Here is a 20196-nt window from a genome sequence, read left to right as displayed (position 1 = left end):
CCCTCGATAACCTTTATTTTGGAAAGAAATGGGGAATGGCGTGGGTAATCTATAGCCAAGACTCAATACACGGGCATCACGGTGGCACAGCGGTAGAGTTGCTGCCTTACAACGCTCAGAGCGCCAGAGACCCGGTTTTGATCTTGACCACTGGTGCTTGTCTGTACGGAGTTTGTACGTTCTCCCCGTGACTTGTGCAGGTTTTCTCCGAGATCTTCCATTTCCTCCCCTACTCCAAAGTCGTTCGTTTGTAGGTTAATTGGCAATTTAATGTAAAGATTGTCCCTAGTGTCGGATAGTGTTAATGTGCGGGGATCGCTGGTCGGTGTGGACTCGGTGGGCCGAAGGGCCTGTTTCCGCGCTGTTCTTCTAAACCAAATCTAAACTAAACACACTAGAATTCACTTTATGAAACAAAGAGTGGCATTTCTAGATAGGCACAGAATGCTGGAGTTACTCAACGGGTCAGGCAGCATCTCTGTAGATATAAATAGGATAAGCACTCCTACATTTTGTGTCTACCTTTGGTATAGACCAGCATTTGAGGCTCTTCGTTTCTACAGTGACATTTCTGGAATGCTCCACTGTGAGATTAGGTCACATGCACCTGAATTTTGTCAGATGGGCTGATTTCACCGGATACTGACGGAGAAGATATGAAACAGCACATCTGCTGGATGTGGTTGGAATCGCCAACCGTCACTTTGGGATTTGTACAGAAATCCTGTTTGGTGTTGATTATGCCCCATAATGATGATGCTTTCACTGTTGCAAGAACCGGGGGGCATAGGTTTAAGGTGAGAGGGACCATCTTTTCACTCAGAGGGTGAAGCAGTAGTTGCGGCAGGTACTGTAATAGCATTTGAAAGACACTTGGACAGTACGTGGATAGGGAAGGTTTAGAGGGACATGGGCCAAACGTGGGCAAATGAGACCAGCTTGGGGCATCTTGGTCGGCATGAATAAGTGGGGCTGAAAGGCCTGGTTCATGCTGTGTGATTCTGACTATATAATTTCACTGTTGTTTCATCTGTAAAAATCTAAGCCTTGGGGAGGAGGGGGTAGGGGGGAGGGGGGGGGGGGGGGGGCAGTAGGAGCCTCTGTCTGTTATAACCAAAATCCTATGTAGTATAAGAAAATAACTGCAGATGCTTGTACAAATCGATTTATTCACAAAATGCTGGAGTAACTCAGCAGGTCAGGCAGCATCTCGGGAGAGAAGGAATGGGTGACGTTTCGGGTCGAGATCCTTCTTCAGACTGAATAAGGGTCTCGACCCGAAATGTCACCCATTCCTTCTCTCCCGAGATGCTGCCTGACCTGCTGAGTTACTCCAGCATTTTGTGAATAACCAAAATCCACTGTATATAGAGGTCCATTATTGCGAGGGTGTAATGTATTGCAAATACTATAAGTCTTTAACCTATAAGTGAATAGCCAATGAACAAAACGATCGAACCCCATATTTTGCAACTTAATTTCAAAGCTTAAGGTTAGTACAGAGACTAATGAGTTAATTCTTTCAGTGTGACTTCTTGTAAACATTTAAATTTTGATTTGATACTTGGAATCTTCTCCATCAACAATACAGGTCCGTGCGACAGCGAAGACGTACCGTGAGACTAATTACAATGGCACGTTCTACTTGCACTCCAATGGTAACGACCTGGTGGTGTCAGAGTTTGACGTGGTGAATGAGAATACTAAGAATGTCAGGATTCTGGGCATTAAAGCTGCTCTTCGGCAGAACTTGCTTGCTGGCCCTGTGAACAGCCGGTTTCAAATCACTGGGAAGACGCACAATTCAAGGTAAAATGTACAAAGACGGTGCTGTGGAAATTTCAATGCGCTCTCCAGAAGGTCTGATAAAAGAGTTAGAGCTGCTCTGACATTGAAGAGTTTGCTTCTGCGAATATTCTCTGTGGCACCAATACTCTTTGGTAGACTAGATGTTGATTTACTTTGAGAACCACCAATGCTTATTTTTACCATGACATTGACTCAACAAGTTGAACAGCGTAGACACAAAATGCTGGAGTAACTCAGCGGGTCAGAGAGCATCTCTAGAGAAAAGGAATGGGTGACGTTTCAGGTGGAGACCCTTCTTCAGACTGAGAGTCAGGGGAAAGGGAAACGAGGGATATAGACGGGGTGTTGAAGAGAGATATAGAACAAATGAATGAAAGACATGCAAAAAAGTAACGATGATAAAGGAAACTGGCCATTGTTAGCTGTGGCCCAGGTGAAAACCAATATCGACAATGAGACTCAACAAGACGACTTTGAAGCTGGCACGACTTGGGTGGGGGAGGGATGGAGAGGTGGGGGGATGCAAGGGTTACATGAAGTAGAGAAATCAAGAGTCATACCACTGGGTTGTAAGCTGGCCAAGCGAAATATGAAATGCTGATCCTGCAATTTGTGTTTGGCCTCTCTCTGAAAATGGGGGAGGCCTGGCACGGAACGGTCTGTGTGGGAACGGGAATGGGAGTTAAAGTGTAAGTTTCTCTGGGCTACGCTGGAAGTGCGTTGGGCAGGATGGAAATTGCATCCTCAAATTGTACCTTTTTGACATCGCTGCATCCTTCCTGCTGCTTGACTCCTGCACCCTGCTGCTCAACTACTGGTACTGATCTTATGATCAGCAGAATGATACAGTGCAGGAACAGGCCCTTCGGCCCACAATGTTTATGTCGAACATAATGCCAGGTTAAACTGATCTCATCTGCCTGCACACTGTCCATATCTCTCTGTTCCCTGCACATCCGTGCGCCTGTCCAAAAGTCTTTTAATTATTATGGTAGGTCCATGCAAAGCATTGCATATTTCTTCAATAATCACTCCTCACACGCTGCTGTTTCAAGATTTTTACACGTGATTTACTCAAAGTATTACATTTCATAGACAATAGGTCTAGGAGTAGGCCACTCGGCCCTTCGAGCCAGCACCGCCATTCAACGTGATCATGACTGATCATTCACAATCAGTACCCCGTTCCTGCCTTCTCCCCATACCCCCTGACTCCACTATCATTAAGAGCTCTATCTAGCTCTCTCTTGAAAGCATCCAGAGAATTGGCCTCCACTGCCTTCTGAGGCAGAGAATTCCACAGATTCACAACTCTCTTGAGTGAAAAAGTTTTTCCTCATCTCCGTTCTAAATGGCCTACCCATTCTTAAACTGTGGCCCCTGATGAAACGTTGCGCCTCTATGAGAATTATTTATCTGTTGCTGATGGACTAACGCACACATTTTGCCTGCTTTCAGATTCTTACTGGTTTCCAGTCTACAGTTGGATGAGAAAACGATTGTGGCAGATCTGATGGGTTTGAAGGATTACCGGGAAGGTTTGCATATGTCATGGTCAGGAACTGTCCAGCACAATATGAATAATAGGCTGAAATTCCCACAACTTCTGCACATGGATGCAACGCTAAATCAACAGAATAATACCAATGAAGGTAATTGTTCAACAGTTGTTTAAAATCTGAATGAATGCCCTAAGGATTCTTCTGTTTTGACAGGTCTGTTTATACTTCATATCGTGTAGCCTGATGTCCTCTCATGTAGTTACTAGGAACTGCAAATGCTGGTTAACAAAACAAGACACAAAGTATCTCTAAATCTAAAAAATCTAAACCTAAAATCTAAAAAGTATGTGACCTATTCATGTTTTCCAGAGATGCTGCCTGACTTGTTGAGTTATTCCAGTACTTTGTGTCTTTTTAGGTGTCCTCTAATGTTGGATATTTTAGCAAATGTTTAATTTTTACATACACATTGTGCTTTATTATTGATAGTGGTGCCAAAAACATAGGTGCATCTTTGTGTCAGAAGAAACTGCAGAAGCTGGTGTCAACAAAAGGTTGACACAAAATGCTGCAGTAACTCAATGGGTCAGGCAGCATCTATGGAGGAAAGGAATAGGTGGCGTTTCGGGTTGAAACCCTTCTTAAGACTGAGAGTCAGGGGAGAGGGAAACGAGAGGTAAGAAAAGGTTCAGAATAAATCAGAGCCGGCACTGGATTTGTTCTGAACCTTTTCTTACCTCTACTTTCCCTCTCCCCTGACTCTCAACCTGAAGAAGGGTCTTGACCCAAAATGTTGCCTAGTGCTTTTCTCCGAGGATGCTTAGCAAAACACCGAGGCAAGAAGCGAAATATTCGGTCACATTTCTGCAGAAATAGAATTCTAGCCTGTCCTTCGTCACGATACAGGAACACTTCAAAACTCTCATAAACCAGTGTGTGAATCTTCAGGAACCTCAATGGTTCAGCATCTGGTTTACTCACTAGTCCGGTGTGTGAGCCCTGGGTGTAGAGTGCAAGCCAGTTGTGTGGCCAGCACCAGGGTGGGGAACACTATGACGCATGTGTTTGCAGCTGCAAGTGGGACCTGAGGACTTGTACGTTGCAATTTGTTTTGGCAAGTTGAATCTTATACTGAGCAGAGTACAAAGTGCTGAAGGAACTCAGAGGGTCGGGCAGCAACTGGGGAGGGAATGGACGGAAACAACGTACAAACTCCATACAGCCAAGCACCCGTAGGCAAGATTGAACCCGGTTCTCTGGCGCTGTAAGGCAGTAGCTCTACCGCTGCGCCACTGTGACGCCTTTTCTATTCTTTCCCCATGCTGCAATAATCTTGTTTCGTCCCAATTGTAAACAAAAAGAATGAATGAATAAATAAGTTTATTGGCCAAGTATGTGCATATACAAGGAATGTGCCTTGGTGCTCTGCTCACAAATGACAACACAAACATACAGTAAACAATTAAGAATAAAGCATAAACACATCAAAACAATAAGGATACAACATTACGGTCTAAGCATGTGGGTGAAAAGAAACCAGAGGCAAAAAAGAAACTACAGACTTTGGTTATTGAGTAGAACTACCACTCGTGGAAACACTTATTTATTTCATCTTTGCTTTCATCAAAAAAAATTATCGTCTTGTTCTTATGCTCCATTGCAGGCGACTTTAAAATTGGAATTGGAGACATCGTTTATCGGGTACACCTTCAAAATGGCAATACTTTCAGCAGCACCAGCGCCCATGAATTGATTCTCACGTTGACCCAAAATGGCAGCATGACCATCCCAGCGATGACAGAGTTCAAAGGACACCTGGAGCTTGGACAAGAATCACGGCTGGGCCGGGCCTGCTGGAAGGCGGATGATAGGACGATGTGCATCCAGCTTTTACAGGTGACCAAAACCAACCAAACCAAGGTCACTGGTAAAGTGACTCACAACCTGGAAGAACTGATCGCAACAGGTAAGTGGTTTAAAGGCAGCTGACAGCCAACTGTTTGTGTGCATGACGTTCCAATGTTGCCATGACGTGACACGCATGTTCCTTGGGGCTCTCCTGTCATGCAAATTTGCAGCGACTGGCCCTTAAAAGCATTGAAGATAGACACAAAATGCTGGAGTAACTCAGCGGGACAGGCAGCATCTCTGGAGAGAAGGAATGGGTGACGTTTCAGGTTGAGTCCCTTCTTCAGACCGGGAGTCAGGGTAGAGGGAGACTGGAGATATGGAAGGGTAAGGTGTGAAAACGATAGATCAAAGGGAATGGTGATCTAGGAAAATGTAGAATGGTTCACTGTTAGCTCAGGGGAAGGTGACAACGAGGCATACAATCAGTAAAATGTAATCAGGAGGACAGTGATACTAGTCGGAGAACTAGGATGGGGGAGAGACAGAGACAGAGGGAAAGCAAGGGTTACTTGAAGTTGGAGAAATCCATGTTCATGCTGCTGGGCTGTAAGCTGCCCAAGCAAAATATGGGGTGCAGTTCCTCCAATGTGCACTGGGTCTCACTCTGACAACCTTAAAAGCATCTTTGGCTCATCATCGCACACTATCAATTTAATCCGGCTTTCGAGACGCCAAAGAATTTGGAAGCTAACGTCTTCCAAAGCAATCCAACTACTGGTGTGGCGACAGCTTCCAGAGATGTTTGTCTCAGATTCCAGACAGCAGAGCAAAGGTCCAGCAAATAGTCTGTCAGCCAAGTGCTCTGCGGATGACACTGCGAGTGACGAAGCTGTTTTACTCCGTGTTTGCTGCGATATGTGCACAGAAGTTCATCCTCCACCCAGACAATGAGCAAAATAGGGCAGCAGGCTGACACAGACAGAGAGGTGCTGCCTCACAGCTCCAAAGACCCGGGTTCGATCCTGACTGCTGGTGCTGTCTGTGTGGAGTTCGCACGCTCTCCCTGTCATAAGGAATAGGAGTAGAATTAGGCCATTCGGTCCATCAAGTCTACTTCACCATTCAATCCTGGCTGATCTATCTCTCCCTCCTAACCCTATTCTTCTGCTTTCTCCCCTTAACCCCTGACACCCGTACTAATCAAGAATGTATCTCTGCCTTAAAAATATCCACTGACTTGGCTTCACAGCCTTCTGTGGCAAAGAATTCCACAGATTCATCACCCTCTGACTGAAGAAATTTCTCCTCATCTCCTTCCTAAAAGAACGCCCATGGCTGCGTGCGTCTTCTCCGCGTGCTCCACTTTCCTCCCACATTCCAAAGACGTGCAGGTTTGTAGGTTAATTGGCTTCTATAAATTGTCCCTAGTACGTAGGATGTGAAAGTGGGATAACATGGAACTCATATATGGGTGGTTTTTGGTCGGTGCAGACTCGATTGGCCAAAGGGCCTGTTTACGTGCTGTGTCTCTAAACTAAGAAACTAAACTAAATTGAAAATATTGGATGGGATATTGGTCAGACAGCGTCCTCTTTCCACGCACATTTCTGTAAAATGCCCGGGCAATCTACAGGTCCATGAACTGACACCACAAAAAAAGACACAGAAGTGCTGGAGTAACTCAGCAGGCCAGGCAGCATCTCTGGAGAACATGGGTAGATGACGTTCCGGGCCAGGACTATAGGACATGTAACTCCAGCACTTTGTATCTTTTTTTTTGTAAACAAGCATCTGCAGTTCCTTTGCTAGACACAAAATGCTGGAGTAACTCAGAAGGCCGGGCAGCATTCCTGGAGGACTCGGATAGGTGACGTTTCGGATCGGGACCCTTCTTCAGACTTCTACGTAGACAATAGACAATAGGTGCAGGAGGAGGCCATTCAGCCCTTCGAGCCAGCACCGCCATTCAATGTGATCATGGCTGATCATTCTCAATCAGTACCCCGTTCCTGCCTTCTCCCCATACCCCCTGACTCCGCTATCCTTAAGAGCTCTATCCAGCTCTCTCTTGAATGCATTCAGAGAATTGGCCTCCACTGCCTTCTGAGGCAGAGAATTCCACAGATTCACAACTCTCTGACTGAAAAAGTTTTTCCTCATCTCAGTTCTAAATGAACTGCAGTTCCTTGTATCTCCAACTAAAGTCACAATTAAGGGGGTTTGATCAAGACTTCACCTCGATTACGCTGACTCAACTTGCCACTGACTTGAAACGACTTAGCTTTGGGACAGCACGGTGGCGCAGCGGTAGAGTTGCTGCCTTACAGCGCCAGAGACCCGGGTTTGATCCTGAAGACAGGTGTGTCTGCATGGAATTTGTACATCCTCCCTGTGACCGTGTAGGTTTTCTCCGTGTGCTCCGGTTTCCTCCCACACTCCAAAGACGTGCAGGTTTGTCGATTAAGTGGCTTCAGTAAAGATTGTAAATTGTCCCCTAGCGTGAAGGATAATGCTAGTGTACGGGGATCGCTGGTCGGCGCGGACTCGGCGGGGCCTGTTCCCATGCTGTGCCTTTGAACTAAACTAAACTAGTCTGCCGCCCTTGCTCATCAAGGGCGGCCCAGTGGGTACAGCTAATGGAGCTGTTCCAGCGACCAGGGTTCAGTCCTGACCTCCGATTCAGTCTGTCTCCAAAACCAGGCTCACAAAGGAAGAAAGTGTGGAGTTTGCACATTCTCCAGCTGTTTCCATTCACCTCCCCAAATGTGTGGGTTGATAGATTGACCACTGCAGATTTGTCCCTGGTCTGTAAACAACAATGTGGAATTTGAGGGAAGTTGATGGGAATGTGGTGAGAATTAAAAAAATGGGGTTATTGTAGGATTACTGTAAATGTGTGGTTGATGGTCACTCCAGGCTCAGTGCGCAGAGGGCCTGTTTATGTGCTGTACTTTTCCATGTCTCTTATGATAATGTGCAGCAATATTTTCCATTGCTGGTAAGATAGTGCAATTCTGCGGAATCTATTGATTTGACATTGTTAATCCCATGTAATCTGCTTGAAAAGCATGTTGCAATCTGTCTGGAAGCTGGGACTTCATGTGCTGGATGCTTCAGCGGTCCACGTCTGTCTGCTCTTCCCTGTAGCTGCTCTTTTCCTTCATGGTTCTGATGGCTATCATTGAAGCTGGGCTGACATGGTCTCGTCTGGCAGAGTGGCCTGGGCTACAGATGGCAGATCACAGCCCCTGCCCCAGGAACTTCCAGACGTTTCAACGCCTCCTCGGGCCAATTTAGCAGCAGAAAATTATAAAAGGACTGGACAAGCTAGATGCAGGAAAAACATTCCCAATGTTGGGCGAGTCCAGAACCAGGGGCCACAGTCTTAGAATAAAGGGGAGGCCATTTAAAACTGAGGTGAGAAAAAAACGTTTTCACCCAGAGAGTTGTGAATTTGTGGAATTGTCTGCCACAGAAGGCAGTGGAGGCCAAATCACTGGATGGATTTAAGAGAGTGTTAAATAGAGCTTTAGGAGCTAGTGGAATCAAGGGATATGGGGAGATGGCAGGCACGGGTTATTGATTGGGGACGATCAGCCATGATCACAATGAATGGCGGTGCTGGCTCGAAGGGCCAAATGGCCTCCTCCTGCACCTATGTTTCTAGAGCATATTGAGCGGCTGCATCGCGGCCTGGTTCGGCAACTCAAAACGCCCAGGAACGAAGAGGATTGCAAAAAGTGGCAAACACTGCCCAGCCCTTTCACGGGTACTGACCTCCCCCTCCATCAATGGGAGCGACGAGAGTCACTGCCTCCAAAAGACAGCCAGCATCATCAGAGACCCACACCCACCTGGCCACCAAAGATACTAGAGGAACAAGATAGACCACTCGACCCTCAAAACCGTAGTACGTCATGACGCCATTTTAGTAGGCGGAAACTTGCAGGAACATTTTTAAAGAAAAATAACAAAGATCTGTGAATTGATAAATGAGATATATTCTGCATTTTAATGGTATCATCACACATACTGATCCCCCACTGATTACACAGCGAGAGGCAGAGCGAAGGGCGGGTTTTGCCGACCAAAATGGCTCCTTTGCGTACTGCACATCAGTGTAGGCGATTTCAATGGAGTGGTCCATCTTGTTCCTCTAGTATCTTGGTTGGCCACACTCTCATTTCACTCCTGCCATCGGGAAGAAGATGCCGGAGCCTGAAAACTGTATCGCCCAGGTTCAGCAGCAGCTTCTTCCCCACAACAGTCAGGCTACGAAACACTACAACCTCCAAATAAGCTCTGAACTACCAAGACTTGGGAGCATTTTTCTTCCCTTTGCACTATTATACCCACTGAACTTTTCTTTCGCTTATTATGGGTTTTACGGAGTACGATGTTTAATATCTGTTGTGTTGCTGCAAATGAGAACGCCATCGTTCTGTTTTGGGACCTATGACAGTCAAACAAACTAGACTCCCTTGTAGTATCAACATCGACTTCTCCAACTTTAGATAGTTCCTCTGTCCCTCTCTTCCCCTCCTCCTTCCCAGATCTCCCTCTATCTTCCTGTCTCCACCTATATCCTTCCTTTGTCCCGCCCCCCTGACATCAGTCTGAAGAAGGGTCTCGACCCGAAACGTCACCCATTCCTTCTCTCCCGAGATGCTGCCTGACCTGCTGAGTTACTCCAGCATTTTGTGAATAGACTCCCTTGACAGTAATCAGATCCATTTAAAAGCAATTCAAATGGTTTAAATAAGTTATTAACATAAAACAAGAATGAACTATTTGAAAGTATCTTCACCTACCTGAAATTAATTAGAAACAAAGAAGAAAAAAAAGGCGTTGTGCACTGGCCTTTTTATAATCAGTGTGAACAACTGTATTGAAATGAATGGGGACACAATGAACTGCAGGTGCTGATTTACAACACCAAAAAAAAAGACGTATAGTGCTGGAGTAACTCAATGGGAAGACATCTCTGGAACGTTGAAGGCATGTACAGGTGACGTTTTGGCTCAGGACCCTCCTTCAGATTCATTGTAGTGGGGGGGGGGGGGGAGAACATTGAGAAAAGGAGGGCAGGACAAGGCCTGACCATTGATGGGTGGTCTTCTCCAATGTTTGGGCGGAAGGGCCTGTTTCCGCACTGCATGACTCCATGCATGGCGGCACGGTAGCGCAGCGGTAAAGTTGCTGCTTTACAGCGAATGCAGCGCCGGAGACTCAGGTTCGATCCTGACTACGGGTGCTGCACTGTACGGAGTTTGTACGTTCTCCCCGTGACCTGCGTGGGTTTTCTCCGAGATCTTCGGTTTTCTCCCACACTCCAAAGACGTACAGGTATGTAGGTTAATTGGCTGGGTAAATGTAAAAATTGTCCCTAGTGGGTGTAGGATAGTGTTAATGTACGGGGATCGCTGGGCGGCACGGACTTGGAGGGCCGAAAAGGCCTGTTTCCGGCTGTATATATATGATATGATGATACGATTATCATTTGCAGATTATCATTTGTCTTTTAAAGAAAGTGTGTCTGTGCCTCATCAATGGGCGCCATTTGTGATCAATGGTCAAGTTGGGCCGAAGGACCTGTTTCCATAGAGTGCTGTACAACTCCATGACTCTAACTGTGAATTTTAATGCCCAGGCTTACCTGCAGACGGGGAGCTCTCTCTCAGCTACGACCATGTGAATAACCACCGTGCCGTTAAAATTGAAGCACAAAGCGGCAGCAAACACGTCCAAGCGTCTGTGGAGATGGAAAGAACGTTTACGGGCAAGCCCGTTTACCAGGTTGCCGCCGGTTTCCTGCACAGTGTGGGGGAGCTGGCAAGACTTGGCCTTCCGTTCTCATCCACTGGAACCTATCACTATCAGGTGAGCACAAGTATTACCTCCTTGGGCAAGAATCAACACTGGCCAGGCCTAGTGGCAATGTCACCGCTAACTATGTGAGCAGAGAGGAGGTGAGGATTCACATTCCAACAGTGGAGAGTATGCAGTGCACTTCATTTGACTGGTACTCGCTGGAATTTAGAAGATTGAGGGGGGATCTTATAGAAACTTACAAAATTCTTAAGGGGTTGGACAGGCTAGATGCAGGAAGATTGTTCCCGATGTTGGGGAAGTCCAGAACAAGGGGTCACAGTTTAAAGATAAGGGGGAAGTCTTTTAGGACCGAGATGAGAACGTTTTTTTTCACACAGAGAGTGGTGAATCTGTGGAATTCTCTGCCACAGAAGGTAGTTGAGGCCAGTTCATTGGCTATATTTAAGAGGGAGTTAGATGTGGCCCTTGTGGCTAAAGGGATCAGGGGGTATGGAGAGAAGGCAGGTACAGGATACTGAGTTGGATGATCAGCCATGATCATATTGAATGGCGGTGCAGGCTCGAAGGGCCGAATGGCCTACTCCTGCACCTACTTTCTATCTTTCTTTCTATGTTTCTATGAGTGCCGAATGTCTAGTTTAGTTTTATAAGTTCATAAGTGACAAGAGGAGAATTTGGCCCATCAAGTCTACTCCGCCATTCAATCAATGCTGATCTGTCTCTCCCTCTCAACCCCATTCTCCTGCCTTCTCCCCATAACCCCTGACACCTGCACTAACCAAGAATCTTTCTATCTCTGCCTTAAAAATATCTATTGACTTGTCCTCCGCAGCCTTCTGTGCCAATGAATTCCACAGATTCATCACCTTCTGACTAAAGAAATTCTTCCTCATCTCCTTCCTAAAGGAACGTCCTTTAATCCTCAGGCTATGAATTCTGGTCGCAGACAGTCCATCCACACTTTCTTCTTTTGAAACCTCTGCAACTTTGTCCTCCTTGGCCCTGCTTCATTGATTTTCCTAGAAATCTAAATCGATCCTGATGTTGATTCTTAAGTCAGTGTTCAGCGTGGTATCTTGAACAAATATGCTGAAAGGAAATGCTGCTGCTGTTTGGGTGAGAAGCCGTACAAGTAAAGGTTAATGTTAGTCGTGAAGGTTCGTCGGAGTGGGTCAAATGTAATGTTGGTGTCCAAATGTGCTGGTAATTGCATAAACTCATTGGAATATCTACCTCTTAAAAAGATCTTATGAATCTATATGTTTGTATGTCAGTACATTTCTTAGAATAGTGGCACGGCTACTAGATCTGCCTCATAGCATCCGAGACAAGTTCAAAGGAATCATACAGTCGTGGAAACAGGTCCTTCAGCCCAACTTGCCCAAGTCGACCAACATGCCCCTTCTATACTAGTCCTACCTGCCTGCTTTTGGTCCTTGTCCCTGTAAATCCATTCTACCCATGTATCCATCTAAATGTTTCTTAAACGTTGGGATAGTACCTGCCTCAACTACCTCCTCCGGCAGCTTGTTCCAAACACCCACCACTCTGTGTAAAAAAGTTCCCCCTCAGATTCCCAATAAATCTCCCCCCCCCCCCCCCCCCCCCTCACCTTAAACCAATGTCCTCTGGTTTTTGATTCCCTTGTTCTGGACAATAGGCTCTGTGCGTTTACCCAGTCTATTTCTCTCGTGATTTTGTATTCCTCTATAAGATCACCCCTTATCCTCCTGCGCTCCGAGGAATGAAGGCCCGATCCTGATCTGGACACGTGGAGTTTGCACGTTCTCCCAGTGACCACATGGGTTTTCTCCATGCTCTCCGGTTTCCTTCCACATCCCAAAGACAAGCGGGAAGACAATTAAGAATAAAACATTAATTGATTAGTAGGACTAGATGTTACAATCCCTAACATCTAGTCCTACTAGTTAAACGTGTGAAGAATGAAATAAAATACCAGAGCAAAAGGAGGCTACAGACTTTTGGTTGTTGAGTTGAGCTACTGCTCGTGGAGAAAAAACTGTTTTTATGTCTGGCTGTGGCTGCTTTGACAGTCTGGAGTCGCCTTCCAGAGGGAAGTGCTTCAAAGAGTTTGTGGCCAGGGTGAGAGGGGTCAGAGATGATCTTGCCCGCTCGCTTCCTGGCCCTTGCAGTGTACAGTTCGTCAATGGGGGGAAGGTTGCAGCCAACAACCTTCTCTGCTGATCGAACGATTCGTTGCAGCCTCCGGATGTCGTGCTCGGTGGCTGAGCCAAACCAGACCATGATGGAGAAGGTGAGGACACACTCCATGATGGCAGTATAAAACTGGACCATCATTGCCTGTGGCAGATTTTTTACCAAAGCCGATTAACCTACAAACCTGTGAGTCTTTGGAGTGTGGGAGGAAACCGGAGCACCCAGAGGGAACCCACTTGGTCACGGGGAGAAGGTACAAACTCCGTACAGACAGCACCCGTAGTCAGGATCGAATCAGGGTCTCTGTTGCTGTAAGGCAGCAACTCCACTGTGTCATCCTGTTCTTTAAAAGAAAGTGTTTTAGGTTTGTTATTCCTCAATTTAAATACCTGTCTTTTCCCCTATGCAGAATCTGAGGAATGGATATATTGCCGACGTGAATGTGAGACTGGAGAAGCAACACCTCAGGGCAGCCATAGAGCAGAGGAGTACCGTGAGAACGAGGGAGGTCTTCTTATCATTTGACCATGATATAACAGTGTTGGCCAATCAAATACCAGCGACCATACAGGTAGGGTCGGGACTGACATGTGGAAGACACCAGCTCTTGGATCCTTTACGTCAAGTGTCAACAACACACATTCAGATCCATGTGCATATTTAACAGATAAACATAATTTTTTTAAAAATGTAATAAAAGTGATCTGCAGATGCTGGTTTATCGCCTTGATAGACACACAATGCTAGAGTGACTGAGCGGGCCAGGCAGCATCTCTGGAGAAAATGGATTGGCAAAGTATCTGGTTGGGATCCTTCTTCGGACTGACTGTAGCTGGGAGGAACTGGAAGCAGGGAAAGACCAGGACAAATCAGGGCGGTAACAGATGACCAGGACGGCAGGATGGTTCCGGAAGGGCGAGTGGTGTCATCCCAAAAAGGATCCATCTTTTGACTTCTTTTGACTTCTAAAAGTAACAAGTCTATATATTTTTTTCCTGGCATCAATTTACGAATTACTGTGTTTTTTTTTCATTCCCGTTGCAGTTAAGTTCCGGTAGCATTGACAAACGAAAAGGTATTTTTGCATCAAAGTCGTGCAAAAAAATTGGACCCATTCCAGGAACCCCAGTAGAGCTGCTCATTTATGAAGCTGACTTATTAGTATAGTTTAGAATATTATGGAACATTTTCATTAGAAAGGCTAGAAGCCTTTCTGTGGTGATGTATGCATTCACTTTAAGTGTTTTCAAATCAGAAGCAAAATTCTTTTCTCAATACAGCTGGTGTGGACTGGTATAGTGGACGAAGACAGTGACAAACAGCACGGATGCATGCACATCAGATCAACTTGCCCATGCCAACCAAAGATGATCCATTTCCACTCGTGCCACCTGCCTCTGTCTGGCCCACATTCCTCTAAACCTTTCCTATCCATGTGGCAATAGTGTGCACAATGACAAGACGCATACAGTAAATTGTAGTTATAATACTGGACATGCCACTGGGGAAATAATAAAATGCAGTAGCATGCATACCCGTAATGCTACCATTGATATATGTTTGATATTATGCACTGGTTAGATGTGTTGGGAGTGTGTGTTCTAAATTGGAATGCCAGGACCAGGAACCAGGGGTCACAGTCTAAGAACCAGAACCAGGGGCCACAATCTAAGAATAAAGGGGAGGCCATTTAAAACTGAGGTGAGAAAAAAACGTTTTCACCCAGAGAGTTGTGGATTTGTGGAATTCTCTGCCACAGAAGGCAGTGGAGGCCAATTGACTGGATGAATTTTAAAAGAGAGTTAGATAGAGCTCTCGGGGCTAGTGGAATCAAGGGGTATGGGGAGAAGGCAGGCACGGGTCACTGATTGTGGACGATCAGCCATGATCACAATGAATGGCGGTGCTGGCTCGAAGGGCCAAATGGCCTCTTCCAGCACCTATGTTCTATGTTTCTATGACCAAAGGTTGCTCTGCGCTTAGCCAAACTTGCGTATTTTCAGAGCCTTGCGTTGTGAACGCAGATCTTCCAGTGCTTTCCAAACAGTGTTGTGTGGACAGTTGGATTGGGGGCAGCACCGGGGAATGGGAAAGCAACGAAAAGACCCAGTGATTTAATTTTAGTGGAAGGGAAATGTTAACATACTCTTTCCCCCCCCCCCCCTCCCCTCGATTATCACTCTCCACCTCCTGGCAGAAGTTGTCCTCGCCCTCAAGTCTGAAAAAGGCTCCGAAGAAGACCGGAAAAGCTGGGTATTCATTCCTCCACAGACGCTGCCTGACTGGCCGAGTTATTCCAGCAATTTGTTCAAGATTCCAGCATCTGCAGTTTTCTTGTACCACCGTTTCCCTTTCCTGCCTCTCAACCCACTGAGCTACCTGCTTATTGTGTTCTCTGTGTCTTTGCAGGTAAACTGCAGCGGTGAAGCCTCCCAAAACCTCCTCTTGGGACACTGCTCTGGAACTGTTGGCATGAAGCCTTTTGAGGTACAGATTTCTCTCTCCAAACGTCGCCACAAGTATTGCTCCATTCTGGAAATTAGACACGACAAGCGGGGTCTCAGCTTTGACGGCTGCATGGGCTCAGTACCAAGGTGGGAGTTAAGAGCAAGGCTCATTCACACGCTCAAATTACTGGGGCTCCCAGGTAGTGCAGAATTGCTGACCTTTTACAACCATGACGCACATAAACAAATGGCCAGGTTTCAGCTCAAGGTAGGCGGCCATAGAATGGTATTAGACGGTGTACTTTCTAACAAGCCGGATCTCGAGTGGTACTGGGTGGGTTCCTATCTCAGACCAGGTAGTAGATCCCCCAATAACTCTTTGGAAATCAGAGGCTTGGTGAGACCAAAGGGCTGCCATTCAACAGGGTCGCTCAGAGCTGTGTCCAGAAATGCGTTTGTTCTGCTGGACCTTGCCACAACATGCGCTGGTTCCTACGGCGCCAAAGTCAGATGGGAGCACGGGGTGAAGGATGGGAGGACTGAGAGAGAAAAGAGATTTTCCCTCCATGCAGATGGAGAGGTCAAAGACAACCTCTACTGGAGCAGGTTGGAGCTGCAAGACAATGAGAACTATTTCAACGCAAGCGTGAGGCTCCTTGTCTTCAGGAATAAGGCCACCTTAACGTGGACCGTGAGGCAGAGACTGAGGCAGCGACTGAGGTTCTTGGCGATCCCTGAACAGATACGATCGGACGGTGTGGCATATTTCAGAAGTAGCTCCGTCGGAATAGCCACAAATGTGACGTTTGACGCTAAGCCCTTGGCGCTGAAGCTGAGGGCAACGTGGGGCCGGAGGAACCGGTTGGACTTGTTCCTCCAGCACGCCGTTCCCACGTGGAGACTCTCGGGAATACCGGACCGCAACAGGGTCATCGCTGTGGTGGCCGCATTCGATGACAACGCGGACCTCAGTCTGGAAGCCACGGCGGGGTCCTGCAGAGTTACTGCGAGCAGCCATCTTGCCAAGGGCACCGTCACAGAGTGGAACTTGGAAATTGCCCGTCAGTGCCCTTACTTAGAGGTAGAAAGGAAACTAGTGCCCACACGAGTGCACTTGTTTCGATATTTTTGATCACCTTCATTGCTTCCCTCCAGTTCTGCCCGACATTTTAAGCTGTGACCGAGCGGCTTCATGAATGAAAAACTAACAGGCTAAAACCAATGCTGTTGTGTGCGCGCGTGTGCGTGCGTGCGTGCTTCAGTTAAACATGAAGCACACCAATGATAGCTCGTAAGTTACAGGAGCAGAATTAGGCCATTTGGCCCATCAAGCCTATTCCGCCATTCAGTCGTGGCTGATCTATCTTTCCAACCCGGAAAGGTAGATCATCACCTGGTTTCATTTGCTCTCGGGAATGAAACAATTTTGCAGGCAGTTTTTATTCTTGTGTACATCAGAATGCAATCTGTCAATGTTTGATGTGCATTTCATCACGACTGAAATGTCCGAGCAGACTGCCAGTATTGATTTACATCGCTGCTGCCATTTAACATGATCCTCCCTGATCTTTGCCAGCTTAGATGGAAACCAGATTTGAACTGTGGAAACTGCTAAATTGCTCTCAAGGATTTGGGTGAAGGTTTCCCACCGGTTGTTGGTTTAGATTTCCCAACCACAGAGACATTTTTTCTTCACATAAACGATCGGGCTGATTTAAGTGCTGTCACGTGCAAAGCTTAAGAAGTCAGGAAGCTCCTATAGTCAGAGTCAGCATGGATATATAAAAGGGAAATCATACGGTCGTAAGGAATAGTAGAATTATGCCATTCGCCCCAGCAAGTCTACTCCGCCATTCAATCGTGGCTGATCTATCTCTCCCTCCTAACCCCATTCTCCTGCCTTCTCCCCACAACCTCTGACACCCGCACTAATCAAGAATCCATCTATTTCTGCCTTAAAAATATCCACTGACTTGGCCTCGACAGCCTTCTGTGGCAATGAATTCCACAGATTCACCACCCTCTGACTAAACATATAACATATAACATATAACAACTACAGCATGGAAACAGGCCTGTCCGGCCCTACCAGTCCACGCCGACCATTCTCCCTGACCTAGTCTCATCTACCTGCACTCAGACCATAACCCTCCAATCCCCTCCTATCCATATACCTATCCAATTTACTTTTAAATAATAAAATCGAGCCAGCCTCCACCACTTCCACCGGAAGCCCATTCCATACAGCCACAACCCTCTGAGTAAAGAAGTTCCCCCTCATGTTACCCCTAAACCTTTGTCCCTCAATTCTGAAGCTATGTCCCCTTGTTGGAATCTTCCCCACTCTCAAAGGGAAAAGCCTACCCACGTCAACTCTGTCCGTCCCTCTCAAAATTTTAAAAACCTCTATCAAGTCCCCCCTCAACCTTCTACGCTCCAAAGAATAAAGACCCAACCTGTTCAACCTCTCTCTGTAGCCTAAGTGCTGAAACCCAGGCAACATTCTAGTAAATCTCCTCTGTACCCTCTCCATTTTGTCGACATCCTTCCTATAATTTGGCGACCAGAACTGCACACCATACTCCAGATTCGGCCTCACCAATGCCCTGTACAATTTCAACATTACATCCCAACTTCTATACTCGATGCTCTGATTTATAAAGGCAAGCATACCAAACGCCTTCTTCACCACCCTATCCACATGAGATTCCACCTTCAGGGAACAATGCACAGTTATTCCCAGATCCCTCTGTTCCACTGCATTCCTCAATTCCCTACCATTTACCCTGTACGTCCTATTTTGATTTGTCCTACCAAAATGCAGCACCTCACACTTATCAGCATTAAATTCCATCTGCCATCTTTCAGCCCACCCTTCCAAAAGGCCCAAGTCTCTCTGTAGACTTTGAAAATCTACCTCACTATCAACTACTCCACCTATCTTAGTATCATCTGCATATTTACTAATCCAATTTGCCACACCATCATCCAGATCATTAATGTAAATGACAAACAACAGTGGACCCAACACAGATCCTTGGGGCACTCCACTAGACACTGGCCTCCAACCTGACATACAATTGTCAACCGTTACCCTCTGGTATCTCCCATTCAGCCATTGTTGAATCCATCTTGCAACCTCACTATTAATACCCAACGATTTAACCTTCTTAATCAACCTTCCATGTGGAACCTTGTCAAATGCCTTACTGAAGTCCATATAGACAACATCCACAGCCTTGCCCTTATCAATTTCCCTGGTAACCTCTTCAAAAAATTCAAGAAGATTAGTCAAACATGACCTTCCAGGCACAAATCCATGTTGACTGTTTCTAATCAGGCCTTGATTATCCAAATAATTATATATATTGTCCCTAAGTATCTTTTCCATTAATTTTCCCACCACAGACGTCAAACTAATAGGTCTATAATTGCTAGGTTTACTTTTAGAACCTTTTTTAAACAAAGGCACAACATGCGCAATGCGCCAATCTTCCGGCACCATCCCTGTTTCTAATGACGTTTGAAATATTTCCGTCATAGCCCCTGCTATTTCTGCACTAACTTCCCTCAATGTCCTAGGGAATATCCTATCAGGACCTGGAGACTTATCCACTTTTATATTCTTCAAAAGTGTCCGTACCTCCTCTTCTTTAATCCTCCTAATTTCCATCACTACTCTACTTGTTTCGCTTACCTCACATAATTCAATATCCTTCTCCTCGGTAAATACCGAAGAAAAGAAATTGTTTAATATCTCCCCCATTTCTTCCGGCTCAGCACATAGCTGTCCACTCTGACTCTCTAATGGACCAATTTTATCCCTCACTATCCTTTTGCTATTGACATATCTGTAGAACCCCTTGGGGTTTACTTTTACATTACTTGCCAAAGCAGCCTCATATCTTTTTTTCGCTTTTCTAATTTCCTTTTTAAGATTCCTTTTACATTCTTTATATTCCTCAAGAACCTCATTTACTCCCTGCCGCTTATATTTATTGTATATCTCCCTCTTTTTCCAAACTAAGTGTTCAATTTCCCTGGAAAACCACGGCTCTTTCAAATTATTATTCTTTCCTTTCCACCGAACAGGGACATAAAGACTCTGTACTCTCAAAATTTCACCTTTAAATATCCTCCATTTCTCTATTATATCCTTTTCATAAAACAACAATTTCCATTTCACTCCTTTTAAATCCTTTCTCATCTCCTCAAAATTAGCCTTTCTCCAATCCAAAATCTCAACCCTTGGTCCAGATTTGACCTTCTCCATAATGATATTAAAACTAATGGCATTGTGATCACTAGACCCAAAGTGCTCCTCAACACATACCTCCGTCACCTGACCCATCTCATTTCCTAACAGGAGGTCCAACACTGCCCCTTCTCTGGTAGGTACCTCTACGTATTGCTGCAAAAAACTATCCTGCACACATTTTACAAACTCCAAACCATCCAGCCCTTTAACAGAATGTGATTCCCAGTCTATATACGGAAAATTGAAATCACCCACAATCACCACTCTGTGCTTACTACTAATATCTGCTATCTCCTTACATATTTGCTCTTCCAATTCT

General features: G+C 45.9%; 1 protein-coding gene across 1 annotated transcript in view; it reads left to right on the top strand.

Annotated features, from left to right (window-relative positions):
* Positions 1-20196, top strand: part of LOC144604175 (uncharacterized) — a 257398-nt gene that overhangs the window by 153093 nt on the left and 84109 nt on the right. The window contains exons 37-42 of the mRNA XM_078418381.1: positions 1592-1809; positions 3268-3461; positions 4975-5277; positions 10813-11042; positions 13582-13743; positions 15582-15659. Of these exons, the coding sequence (XP_078274507.1) occupies positions 1592-1809; positions 3268-3461; positions 4975-5277; positions 10813-11042; positions 13582-13743; positions 15582-15659 (1185 nt within the window). The remainder of the gene's footprint in view (positions 1-1591; positions 1810-3267; positions 3462-4974; positions 5278-10812; positions 11043-13581; positions 13744-15581; positions 15660-20196) is intronic.

This window comes from Rhinoraja longicauda, chromosome 21 (genome assembly GCF_053455715.1).
Source record: "Rhinoraja longicauda isolate Sanriku21f chromosome 21, sRhiLon1.1, whole genome shotgun sequence".
In the NCBI taxonomy this organism is placed as follows: Eukaryota; Metazoa; Chordata; class Chondrichthyes; order Rajiformes; family Arhynchobatidae; genus Rhinoraja; species Rhinoraja longicauda.
Note: the sequence above shows the minus strand (reverse complement) of the source record. Positions and strands in the feature narration are given on the sequence as shown.